The sequence below is a fragment of the Pogoniulus pusillus genome, chromosome 2 (assembly GCF_015220805.1).
Source record: "Pogoniulus pusillus isolate bPogPus1 chromosome 2, bPogPus1.pri, whole genome shotgun sequence".
NCBI lineage: Eukaryota > Metazoa > Chordata > Aves > Piciformes > Lybiidae > Pogoniulus > Pogoniulus pusillus.
In genome coordinates, this window is record NC_087265.1 from 44072918 (window position 1) to 44086724 (window position 13807).

The window sequence follows — 13807 nt, forward strand, 5'->3', positions numbered from 1 at the left end:
ATGTCGGACCCTGTTGTTCTGCGTAGCATCAAGCGACATGGAGAGGATAACTATGCTTTCGACTTGGATGGAAAGTGTAAGAAGTTTACTCTTCAGTCAGCTCATTACTTTATAAAGCATGTAAAATAGGTGGTGGGTGGCCTAAGTGGGGAGAATAGCTTACAGAATACTAAGCAGATAGTCTGGGGAATGAATATAGAAACAGGATCACTTTAAACCTCACAGGCATTCTGCCAACTGACTTCATCTCCAGCAAGGTTTGTTTCATGAACCATCTTTTGTACAAATTAGTAAGCATTAGCCCTCTCTGAAACAACCCTTCAACACTCCAGCTGTAGGAGTAGTTAAGAGCCAACATTATCTGGAAGTCTTTTGAGTACAATTTTTAATCTGTTCTATCAAGTACCAGATTTCCTCAGGCTTAGCATTTATTGTGTTCTCACAGTACTTGTAAACACTCAGATTCTTGGCAATGTTCTTCATCTTTTCCTTGATGCTGGCCTCTTTTTTTTCTTTTTTTCTTTTTTGAATGGCAAAATTTCTTTTTAAAAGGCTTTATTTCCTATTTTGAGCATCCGAAGATTACTGTAGCTTTTCTTTAGGGTTAATAACTAAATTAATCTTCCCTACGGTTTAAATTGTAGCAATGTGAACTGTTACTCATCTGCTTCTTTCTTTCAAATTAAGCATCAGTAACATCATTATTTAATGATGTTACTTAACTGCTTAAAAACAGCTGGCCTGCAAGAGCTGATTCACAGTTCCTCACTCTCTTGAGTGGCTTTATCATGCTATTCGTTTCTGCCTTCAGGTTCATAGCTTAGGCTTTCTTCACCTTTGGAGAGCACTTATTTTGCTATCTAAATTGATATGAGTCAAAACAGCTATTCCACCAGATTCTTTCACTCCACCCATTTTCCTCCCAGTAGCCAATTCCTTTGCTGTTTGCAATACATTTTGCATTATGAGCCTGCAGAGGAAGCTTGCTCTAAATCTTAACTTTCCCAAGAAACCCTGGAGAATCTTCTAGGAACGGTTTCAAAGCACTGATGCTGTTAACAGCTGCCGAACTTCAAAAGCCTGCAATTTAACATTTCTTTTTCCTTCACAACTAACTCTTTTCTTACACCAAAAGATTCTTTGTAATACTAATTTCACAAGTTAGAGCCTTCCTGGGAAATGTCTGATATTCTTGGGATACAATATATGTCTTTATTGAAAGGAATGTTCATCATCCCTGAGTAACATACACAGCTGAATAAAACCAAAAGAGTTATAGTTAGCTAAAGCCAAATGAAGTTATCTTATTAACCTTAAAAAGCAGATGTAATGAGCTGTTCCCTCTGTCCCAAACTCAAAATGCTTCAATCTAACATTGTTATCTCAGAAGGGCAAGCCTCTGGAGAAAATGGAAAAGCCCTTCTTCTCTTGGGTGGGAAAACAATGGAGGCAAAATCTGTGCTTAGAGTAACCTCTTTGCCCTCTCTGTGAACAGTGATGCAAATTTCCTCTGTGCTTGCTCTGTGCATGCTCAGTGTTGTGCCAATAGCTGTGAAGAAAGAAAGGCACTGCTTGAAAAGCACACCATGGTTCTGAACCTGATGCTGAGCTGCCAAGTGCATTGTAAACAAACAAGGTGCATATGACCTTAGATTCTCTAAACTGCTGTATACATAAAACCTTCATTGTCATCTCAAGTGATACAGAGCAAATATTTTCTACATCAGCCTTTATGATGACATCTATTTAGAATCCCTGCCAGCACAAACTGTGCTTTAGGTGTGACCACTTAAACAGTATCTCTTGAAAGGGAGCTAAATCCAGGCCTATTATGGGGATTAAGGAGTTGCCCTACAGCATACTTACATCTTGTAGGATAATTTCATTTCTCTAAGCTATGGTTCCTTAGAGAATATCCCAAGAACAGATATCAACGTGACAGGTTCATCTTACCCCTCATGGGCACAGCTGCACCTCTTTCACAGGATTTGCAGTCTTTTAAGTTGTTGGAAGGCAGGAGTGAAGAACTACAGCTCCTCCTTTCAAAGGACTGACAGCATAGTATTCTGTGATGACTAAGAACTAGTTAAATACTAGCAAACAGTTTGTTATCTGGGGGACTGGAATCCTACTACTTCTTCAAGAGAAAGAAGGCATAAATGTAACAATGACATTTTTGGACCCACATCAGTTTGTTTTGCTGACCAGATGTATCTGTGGGAATAAGATACTCATAACTCAGGAATGATCAGGTCCCATGGGGAGTCTAGGGGATACGTTTCACATGTGTACAAAAGATTATGTACTTTAACAACAATTATTAACTAGATTGTGGATTTATCTTCTCCAACAGGTAACAGCCTCAAGAAGTCAGAGTAAGTCACACATACAAATGGAGCTATCAGTGTTTCTAGGAATATCAAAAGCATTTAACTACATTGGATGGAACTGACACATTAATAGAATGTATGATATTTAATGAAAAGCTGTGCTCTAGGAGCTGAAGTGCCTTAATTGATACAAATGACACGGGCAGACCAAAACAGTCCTAGACAACCTTTGAAAAAATAGAACAATGGAAGCAAAATATGGTCTGCCTTCTGAAAATGCTTTTGACATTCAAATTTGTCTTTCATTGGGGCTTTTAGTTTGCAGTATGAATATTTCAGTGATTTTAATTAATCTTGATTTGTTTCTCTTAAAGCTTAACTGTGAGAGTTTAAAATAAAAGGAATTAACTCCCTTCATTGGAGATGAGATATTAAGGTACAAATGTACAATTCTAGATGGTTCAAATCTGAAATAATTCAGAGACAGTGACCTTCAGATATGATCTGAGATTCAGAATCATAAATCATAGAATCAGTCAGGATTGGTGGGGACCACAAGGATCATCTAGTTCCAATCCCCCTGCCACGGGCAGGGACACCCTACCCTACAGCAGGCTGCACACAGCCTCATCCAGCCTGGCCTTAAACACATCCAGCCATGGGGCCTCAAGCACTTCTCTGGGCAACCCATTCCAGCCTCTCACCACTCTCATGCTGAACAACTTCCTCTTCATGGCCAGTCTGAGTCTCCCCACCTCCAGCTTTGCTCTATTCCCCCTAGTCCTGTCACTCCCTGATATCCTTCAAAAGTCCCTCCCCAGGCCCCCTTCAGATACTGGAAGGCCACAAGAAGGGCATCTGGGAGCCTTCTCTTCTGCAGACTGAACAGCCCCAACTCTTTCAGTCTGTCCTCATAGCAGAGGTGCTGCAGTCCTCTGAGCATCCTCATGGCCCTTCTCTGGACATGCTCCAGCATCTCCACATCCCTCTTGTAATGGGGGCGCTAGAACTGGATGCAGTTGAACGGAATTGAGAGCCTCCCTCTTCCTTGATCTAAAATTCAGTAGCAGAATGGACATCCCATTGGGTGCTGTAATTTTTTCTAGCTATTTCTGGCAGTGTACAGTCTGGGAACTACTGCTAGAATTAGAAATCAAAAAACTTCTCTTAATTTTCTGGTTTTGTCACGTTGCCCATCTCAGAGAGCACCAACCCAGTATTCAAGACCTATCATGGACCTCATATGTCCTCACACAGATCTTGAAACCCAAGTCCTGTCAGACTTTCAAGTTGGTGCTGGAGTCACCATCCCTGGAGGTGTTCAAGAAAAGCCTGGATGAGGCACTTAGTGCCATGGTCTAGTTGATTGGCTAGGGCTGGGTGCTAGGTTGGACTGGATGATCTTGGAGGTCTCTTCCAACCTGGTTGATTCTATTCTATTCTATTCTATTCTATTCTATTCTATTCTATTCTATTCTATTCTATTCTATTCTATTATTTTCTGGGTAACTAATGGGGAAGTAACCTGCCTGTGGCCTCCAAGGCCACAGTGAATTCTAAAATGCACAGTCAGGCCTGCTTGGGCCTACTGGGAGACAATGGCAGGGCAGAAAGTGAGCACTGGGGTTTTGGTGGTTTAGCCTCGTTCAGGAGAAGGTTTGGAGGAATTCTCATTTCTACTGTCACTATGAACACAGAGACAACATAAGAGGGAATGGAAATAGGACCTTTCTCTGTCAAAAAGAGAAGACTAGCCAAGAATTTGGATGCTAGGTTTTTCTCCAACCTCGAAGAGCCCACTATCCACATCATAGTAACAGTGTTTTAAGGAGCTGTTTATGAGACCATGAACAAATCTTCAGATAACTTTAAACTAATTCCTCTTCTGGTCTCTGTTTAAAATGTAAATGAGCTCTTCTATTCTATAAATCACTGGTTCCAAACCTGAAAGAAATCATTTGTCCCTTAAAGGTCTGGGCAAAAAAGTCTCAACACAAGAAGGACATGGAACTGTTAGAGTGAGTCCAGAGAAGCACCATGAAGATGATCAGAGTGCTGGAGCAGCTCTGCTATGAGGACAGGCTACAAGAGCTGGGGCTTTTCAGGCTGGAGAAGAAAAGACTTCAAGGAGACATTGCAGTAGCCTTCCAGTATCTGAAGGGGCCTAGAAGAAGGCTGGGGAGGGACTATTGACAAGGTCTTGTAATGACAGGACATGAGGTAATGGGTTTAAACTGGAAGAGGGGAAATTCAAATGAGGTGTTAGGAAAGGGTTCTTTACAGTGAAGGCAGTGACACCCTGGAACAGGTTGCCCAGAGAGGTTTGTGGATGCCTCTCCCTGGAGGAGGTGTTCAAGGCCAGGTTGGATGAGGCCTTGAGCAATCTGTTCTAGTGGAATGTGTCCCTGCCTATGGCAGAGGGTTAGAACTGGATGATCCTTGAGGTCCCTTCCAACCTAAACCATTCTATGATTCTATGATTTCACCCACCTCAGAAGCAAGGCACACTTACTTGCATCTCAAGGTACTATCTGTATCAAGGAGGACCAGGTCTATTTCCTTCACATTTTCTGTCACCCAGTATAGTTGACCTTTTCCATACCTGGTCTTTCTCTACTGCACTGTCTCTCATTCTATGATTCTAAAGAAAATGTGACCAAGAGGATAAATGAAATAATGTAAAATCTTATCATTTTTTATAGGAATTTCTATGCATCTGAAGACATTTTCACAGAGAAGAAAAGTAAAAAGTAAGTGAAGTTCAATTCTGTGTACTGTCTTTGCACATAGAACAAAATGTGTAAAACAATACAAGTTTATAATTCTGTGTTTTCTGTTCTTGAAGGTCATCAGAAAAGAAAGAAAACAGTCTTCGCATTGGCTTCTTTCAACTGGTAATGAAAGCAATGGAGATAAATATTTTACCTGTATTGTGCTGCAGAATAAGTGACGGTAACTTGTATGGCTTTTTGGAGGAAATAGATGTTGCTAAGCCAAGCTTTCAAGGATTAAACCATTTGGCATGAAATGATGCCATTAAAGCCAATGGGAGTTAAATAGAACCTTTTGTCAGGGCCACAGGGATGATCAGAGGGCTGTAGCACCTCTCCTGTGAGGACAGACTGAGAGTTGGGGCTCTTCAGTCCGGAGAAGAGGAGGCTCCCAGGTGACCTTCTTGTGGCCTTTGTCACGGAAGGTAGTTTGGGAGGTTGTGGGGAAAATCCGTGGAGACTCACTTGTGGATTTTCAAGTGATTTATTGCTCAAACACAGAGATCCCCTCCCGAACTAAATTCCCCACGTGAGTTCTTTTAGGATTGAAGCTGTAGAATAACAGTTCAGAGAATAGCAGATAAAGGAGAGTCTGTGATTTCTTTAGAGTTCTTTTGAGTCTTTAAAGTTATTCAGTCTTTAGGTAAAGAGTTCTTTCTCCAATTTACTCACTGTTCCGTAGTTCAGTTCAGCAAAGTTCGAAGTTTTGGGCGGTGTCCCTTTGTTCGTCAGGATCAGGCCCAAGCAGGTTTCAGGCCTCTGCGAGCCCCTCGTCGGGCAGGGCCGATCAGGAACGTGAGGTCACCGCGGCAGGAGCGAGGCAGGCAGGCAGGCTAGCGAGCAAGCAGGTAGGAGCAGGTACCAGCAAGCTCAAGCCAGCAAGCGCCCCGATCCAGGAAGGCACACCATTTTTATGATGTTCAAAAGAGGTGTAACCCTCCAGTCCAAGCTATTTTACGTTATTCTTACAGATTGGCACAAAATTACAATCAATCTATACAATTGGAGAATTCTTACCAAAACAACTTCTAAGACCACCCCAAGCTCGGCCCATACCAGGTGTCGAGCGGGCATGAGAACTGCCGCTCCCCCTAGCCAAAACAGTGGCCAATGTTTACCTTTTATCTCGACTAGGGAGAGACTTTCTCATGGGGCTGAAGGATTGTTTTGGTTTTACGATGCTCTTGGCATTAATGTGAGACACTGTAACTTTCACAACAGAGAGGCCTGCTAAGGGCTTCTGCTACCCTCCATGACAGCCTTCCAGTATCTAAAGGGGGACTACAAAAAAGCTGGGGAGGGACTTTTGAGGCTCTCAGGGAGAGACAGGACTAGGGGGAATGGAGCATAGCTGGAGGTGGGGAGATTCAGGTTGGACGTGTGGAGGAAGTTGTTCAGCATGAGAGTGGTGAGAGCCTGAAATGGGTTGCCCAGGGAGGTGGTTGAAGCCCCATTGCTGGAGGTGTTTAAGGCCAGGCTGGATGAGGCTGTATGCAGCCTGCTGTAGGGTAGGGTGTCCCTGCCCATGGCAGGGGTGTTGGAACTAGATGATCCTTGTGGTCCCTTCCCATGGTTCCATGATTTTGTCATCTTGATATCGATTATCGATATTTGTGTCACAACTGACTGTTAAACACATCGTATTGAACCTGCAGGTAGATGTGGGGAAAGGAGTAAAGACATCTAAGTGACCTTGGTGCATTCTTATTTGTGCCAGAATTTTGCAGTGTGATGTTTGGCAGGTAATTTAGCTCCCATGTAATTCTTCCGTGGGTATTAGAAGACAGTAGTCTGCAAAGTCCAAAAACATCCCTTTAAGCTTTTTCCATATCATATCAAAAATCAATGAACCAATTTTGGCTGTCAAAAAAATTGTACAAGAACCACGCCCCTGTTGGGTACAAAATGGAAAATAAAATGTAAAATAACTTCAGTCTTTATTTCCAGACTTAGTTAGCAACCAATCAAATTTAATTAGCCCCACGTTGGGTAACAAAATAAAGATGTGATGGTTTGGGTATTACCTGTCTCTCCATCCCCCACACTCCCACTTAAGAAAATCATAGAATCATAGAATCAAGCAGGTTGGAAGAGACCTCTAAGATCATCCAGTCCAACCTAGCACCCAGCCCTATCCAGTCACCTAGACCATGGCACTAAGTGCCTCATCCAGGCTTTTCTTCAACACCTCCAGGAACAGCAACTCCACCACCTCTGTGGGCAGCCCATTCCAATGCCAATCACTCTCTCTGTCAAGAAATTCCTCCTAACATCCAGCCTGTACTTCCCCCCCCACAACTTGAGACTGTGTTCCCTTGTTCTATTGCTGGTTGTCTGGGAGAAGAGACCAACCCCACCTGGCTACAGACTCTTTTCCAGGTAGCTGTAGACAGCAATGAGGTCACCCCTGAGCCTCCTCTTCTCCAGGCTAAACAACCACAGCTCCCTCAGCCTCTCCTCATAGGGTTTGTAGTCCAGGGCCCTCACCAGCTTCATCACCCTTCTCTGGACACATTCCAGCACCTCAACATCTCTCTTGAATTGAGGGGCCCAGAACTGGACACAGGACTCAAGGTGTGGCATCACCAGTGTTGAGTACAGGGGAAGAATAACCTCCCTTGTCCTACTGGCCACACTGTTCCTGACACAGGCCAGGATGCCATTGGCTCTCTTGGCTACCCGGGCACACTGCTGGCTCATCATCCAGATCAAAGGCATTTTAGTGACACATTGCCATTCAGTGTTCATGGACTGATGAACACAAACAGAAGGATTTTGACCAATATTTAATGTCAATCACTAGGTTTTTATCATATCTCTGTGTGGCCACTACAGTGGTTGATGACTAATTACAAAAGTAATAAGTTATTCAGAAAATTATAGAACAGTAAAAATAAAGAGCTGAAGAAAACAGAAAAAAAGTGACAATGCAGATGTATTACATAAGAGACAGAAGTAATATTGTATTTACAGCTTTAAGAGACACACGACTCAAATGTGGTGTGTCTAATCAAACAGTAAAGTCTTCAGAACCAAATGCTGTGATGGTTTGGGTTACTTGCCCCCCCACACTTAAGAAAATCACCCAGACTAGACTCAGTGGCTGGAAATTAAAGAATGAAGCTTTATATTCACAGCTTGTCACAATATACAAGCAGATATTTACAATATATACAGCTATAGACAGAAACATACGAGTTAGAAGTGATACAGAAACACAACAGCCCTCCCAGAAACCAGGAGAGGCTCCCAACCACTCTTCCACCTCCCTTCCACCCCTTTACCTTATCCCAGACTTTTCCTTATGTTCAAGGTGAGTTTGTAGAGTCAGCCAGAGGGGTTAGAAAGCAGAAGGATTAGTTGCCCAGACAGCAGGTTAGAGAGAGAGAAGGGAGGCAGCCAAAACCAGAGAGAGACTCTGTTACAATTTCTGTGTTCTTGTTTTTATCCATCCCAGCAAGCCTATAAGTGCAGTAGACATCACCATTGTTCTCTTTTCACAGCCTATAATCTAATTCCTCGCACTAAAATACCCCAGCTAGGCTCAAACTAGCACAGGTAACTATGGAAACTAAGGAGTATACAGAACTCTTAGGTCTTGCTTTTGACGGGTTTTGGGATCTGATAGGGTGCATTTAAATGTTAATTTTAATGTCATAGAGACATGCCTGACCCAGGTGCATGAACCTAACAGGTTTTATTGCTTCTCTTTTACATATTGTCTAGGCAGATTGCCTCTAATGTGTCCAAATTAAATATGGTCTTGACTGCAGTACTGAGCTAATGCAGTTACATCTGTGTGACATGAACTCTAGCTAAGTATCTCAACTCTGAGTTGACTGGAGAGAACAATCTGTCCACACAAGGGCTATGCTGGTCAAAGAGAGGGAACTGAATTCTGTAGCCTGTATTGCACTGAAGTTTAACTCCTAAAGTGCAGGTGGCAAACATAACATGTTTGCATGAGAGCTCCTCAAATCAAGAGAGATTTTCAGATACTGGACCGTGTCCAGAGAAGGGCAACAAAGCTGGTGAGAGGCCTGGAGCACAGCACTGTGAGGAAAGGCTGGGGGTGGTTAGCATGGAGAAGAGGAGGCTCAGGGCAGAGCTCATTGCTGTCTGCAGCTCCCTGCAGGGAGGCTGTAGCCAGGTGGGAGTTGGTCTCTTCTGCCAGGCAACCAGCAACAGAACAAGGGGGCACAGTCTCAAGTTGTGGCGGGGGAGGCATGGGCTGGATTTTAGGAAGAAATTCTTGCCAGAGAGAGTGATTGGCATTGGAATGGGCTGCCCAGGGAGGTGGTGGAGTCGCCATCCCTGGAGGTGTTGAAGAAAAGATTGCATGAGGCACTTGGTGCCATGGTCTAGTTGACTGGCTAGGGCTGGGTGCTAGGTTGGAGTGGATGATCTTGGAGGTCTCTTCTAACCTGGTTGATTCTATGATTCTATGTGGATATATGGATATACATGACTTCAACCTTACAATCAGGACAAAGGCAACTTAACTCAATGTATCTTAGCTGAGTCACCAACTGCATGTGTGCATGTTCTTGGCCCATGACAAATGTAAGGTAATAGAACTTAGATTAAGAGCCAATGGTAAACTTCCTGGCTCAGCCAACACAGTTCAGAGTATTAACTATGAATATTTACTTCATTTAGTTGTTTTTCTGCCACAGCATCACAGACCTTGGAGAAATTGGCTGACTCTATTCAGAGGTTCTGCATAATGCCCTATGGTTTTTTTTTTCCTCTGTCTTCATCTCCACTGGAAATTTGCAAAGCAGACTATATATGAATTATAATTACTATTCTTAATCTATTATCTAGTTTCTGGGATGATGATAATGTGGAATGATATTGAGCTATTAATGTTCTATGATTATACATTCATTCACATGGTCATAGTCTGCTGTCAATTAAAAGTGAGCTCATCATGATTTAATCAAAGGTGCAATTAGGTTAGGCTGGGGAAGGGGTTTTGTCTTTGCCCTGTATTGAAGATAATTCTGAAATTTAGAGAGAATGATGCCCTGTCTGATGCACTTGATTAATGATTTATCAGTATACAAGCAACATGAAGACTGCCGCTCAGCCAAGCTTGTGTTTTTTTCTTCTTTCTCTTCAGTTTCGGTTTTCTTCATCTATGGAAATTTTAATGATGATTTTTGGTAGTATCTGTGCTATTATTCATGGAGCAGCCCAGCCAGGTGTGCTGCTTGTGTTTGGTGCAATGGCTGACACATTTATTGCATACGACATTGAAATGCAAGAGCTTAAAGACCCAGGCAAGATATGTGTAAATAACACCATAGTGTGGATTAATGGTACTATTCATCAGGATGAGAAGAATGCCACAATAAGATGTGGGTAAGTAGTACACCTATTTATGGGTTTTTCCCCCCTTTGTTATGGCTTGTCAGAGAATGTATTGCTAGGGAAGCTCACATTTTCTGTCTGTGAGGCAGAAAAGGGGCACGTTTTCCTTAAACAGACCTTTCTGAGATAGAGATACAATGTGAATGGAGAGAAGGTCAGCTTGGGTCTTGGTCTTTCAGCCTCAGATGTCAGCAAGGATATTATTTGATCCTGCTTGTTCTGGTAACACATATCTATTACACATCTGAGTTCATTCATCTGTTTTATCTGATGTCACCATAGATAGTAATGACTTCTGGTCATTCTGGTTAGGACTTAGGTCCTAAGTGCTTGCTAACTTCTGAGCAGGTTAGCTAAGCTTTAGTCATCGACGAGAAATGAGCGCTTCCAGGATGCAATTCATCTTAGCTTATGTGAGATATCTAAGGGAGGTCAGATAACTGCCCTGTAAGAGTGCCTGTTTCTTTCCATTAAATATAATAAATGGAGTAGAGATGATTCATTCAGATACAGATATCTGTCAAAGCCAAATTTGAACCTGTAACCTTTCCCGAGGCTCATTTTTCAGTGCATCATTTCAAAAGTTTTCTAATCCCCAAGTGGCATTTAATTAGAATTAAATTTTACTTGTCCAGAGGTCTCTGAAACTAAGGGCTTCACATTCTTAGATGTAGGTGACTGGGGCCAAATTATTTGCTCCATGCTGTCTGAGTCAGCCTTCCAAGATGGTGCTGGCAGATAGAATACAAGTTTTGCTACAGACCTTTGTTTCTCTGAAGCAGCAACTACACATTGGGCAGGATACAGTCAGAGAATCACAGAAGAATAGAATACTTGAGTTGGAAGTGATCTTAAAGATTATCTAGTTCCACTTCCACTATAATGGGCAGGGACAGCTTCCACTAGACCAGGTTGCTCCTCTTCTTTTTATTTAATTCAAATCACAGGGTCACAGGGTGTAAGGGGTTGGAAGGGACCCAAGGAGATTATCTAGTCTAACCTCCCTGCCAGAGCAGAACCACACAATCTAGCACAGATCACAGAGGAACGCATCAAATCAACGCAATCAAATCAAGTCTTTTCCAGTCTGAAGCTATCACCCCTTGTCCTATCACTACATGCTTTAGTAGGATGTCCAGCTATCCTGTAGGTCCCATTAAGTACTGAACAATTGCTCCCAGGAGCCTTCTCTTCTCGAGGCTGAACAACCTCAACTCTCTCAGCCTTCATAGGAGAGGTGCTTCAGCCCTCTGATCGTCTTTGTGGCCCTCCTTGGACTCTCTCCAACAGGTCTATGTCCTTCTTCAGTTGGGACACCAAAGCTGAACATAATACTCCAGGTAGGGTCTTGCCAGAGCAGAGGGGAAGGATCACCTCCCTTGACCTACTGGACAAGCTTCTTTTGATGTGTCCCAGATTACAGCTGGCTTTCCGGGCTGCAAGTGCAGATTTCTTGGTCTTTTCGAGCTTGTCAACCAACACATCCAAGTCCTTCTCCTCTGGGCTGGTCTCTGTTCATTCTCTGTTCAGCTTATATTTGTGCTTGTGATTGCTGCAACCCTTGCACTTGGCCTTTGACACTGTCCCACACCACATCCTGGTCTCCAAAACTCCACACATGGGTTTAATGGGTGGACCACAAGATGGATAAAAAACAGGCTTGATGGCTGCACCCAAAGTGTGGCTGTCAATGGGTCCATGTCTAAGTGGAGGCCAGGGACAAGTGAAGTCCCTCAGGGATCAGTCCTGGGACCAGTGTTGTTCAACATCTTTGTCAGTGACATGGACAGAAGCATTGAGTGCACCCTCAGCAAGTTTGCTGCTGACACCAAGCTGTGTGGTGCAGCAGACATGCTGGATGGCAGGGATGCCATCCAGAAGGACCTGGACAGGCTGGAGAGTTGGGCACAAGCCAACCTCATGATGTGAAAGTGCAAAGTCCTGCATCTGGGTTGAGGCAATCCCAAGCACAAATCCAGGCTGGGCAGGGACTGGCTGGAGAGCAGCCCTGAGGAGAGGTGCTGCTGGGTGAGGAGGTCAACATTAGGCAGCAGTGTGCACTTGCAGCCCAGAGGGCCAACCAGAGCCTGGGCTGCATCAGGAGAAGTGTGGCCAGCAGGTTGAGGGAGGTGATTCTCCTCCTGTACTCTGTTCTGGTGAGACCTCACCTGGAGTACTGCATCCAGTTCTGGAGCTCCCATGACAAGAAGCATGTGGACATGCTGGAGTGTGTCCAGAGAAGGGCCACGAGGATGCTCAGAGGGCTGCAGCACCTCTGCTATGAGGACAGACTGAAAGAGTTGGGGCTGTTCAGTCTGGAGAAGAGGAGGCTCTGAGATGACCTTCTTGTGGCCTTCCAGTATCTGAAGGGGGCCTACAAAAAAGCTGGGGAGGGACTTTTTAGGCTATCAGGGAGTGATAGGACTAGGGGGAATAGAGCAAAGCTGGAGGTGGGGTTAGGGTTAGGTCAGCCTGGAGGTGTGGAGGAAGTTGTTGAGCATGAGAGTGGTGAGAGGCTGGAATGGGTTGCCCAGGGAGGTGGTTGAGGCCCCATCCCTGGAGGTGTTTAAGTCCAGGCTGGATGAGGCTGTTGCCAGCCTACTCTAGGGTAGGGTGTCCCTGCCCATTGCAGGGGGGTTGGAACTAGATGATCCTTGTGGTCCTTCCAACCCTGACTGATTCTATGATTGTATGAATGCCAGATTATAAATCTGTGAGAATCTGAAAACAGTATTGCTATTTTTTCCCCTAGGCTGCTGGACATAGAAGAAGAAATGACCAGGTTTGCAGCTTATTATGCAGCAATTGGTTGTGCCGTACTTGTGTTAGGATACCTCCAAGTCAGTATTTTGTTTCCTATTTTGATCCCAAAGTTTAAAATCACTAAATAATGAAGTTTACAATAATTACATTCCTTTTATCATCTTAGCCCATTTGAGCAGAGCAGATGCTTTCATTTCTTGTCCTATTGGCTGTTAACTCTGGCAATCTGAAAGATCCTTGGATTTGTGTATGTGTGTCTTTGTACAATGTTTTATCCAGTGAGATGGATGGATGCTGCTTCCTTCACACCACAAGAAATAACTGTTGCCTAAGTGTAGTTTCTGTGGGAACCACTTGCCCTCTCAAAATAACAGCTGAAATCCACTCATATTCCCAGGAGGCATCTCAGCTGTGTTGAGGCTTGTGTTTCTGCTACAGAGATGTTAGGAGAGTAATACCAGTACAAAACTAGTATTGAAGAAGAATCACACCATACATGTTCTACAGTAATGGTTCAATCATTATGACAATTGCTTGGACAGTGTTGCAGCTACCTGTTTGCTGCTG

General features: G+C 43.7%; 1 protein-coding gene across 1 annotated transcript in view; it reads left to right on the forward strand.

Annotated features, from left to right (window-relative positions):
- The window catches only part of ABCB11 (ATP binding cassette subfamily B member 11), a 48201-nt gene continuing 34394 nt past the window's right edge, over positions 1–13807 (forward strand). The window contains exons 1-6 of the mRNA XM_064163506.1: positions 1–76; positions 2354–2375; positions 5033–5080; positions 5176–5224; positions 10227–10468; positions 13230–13317. Of these exons, the coding sequence (XP_064019576.1) occupies positions 1–76; positions 2354–2375; positions 5033–5080; positions 5176–5224; positions 10227–10468; positions 13230–13317 (525 nt within the window). The remainder of the gene's footprint in view (positions 77–2353; positions 2376–5032; positions 5081–5175; positions 5225–10226; positions 10469–13229; positions 13318–13807) is intronic.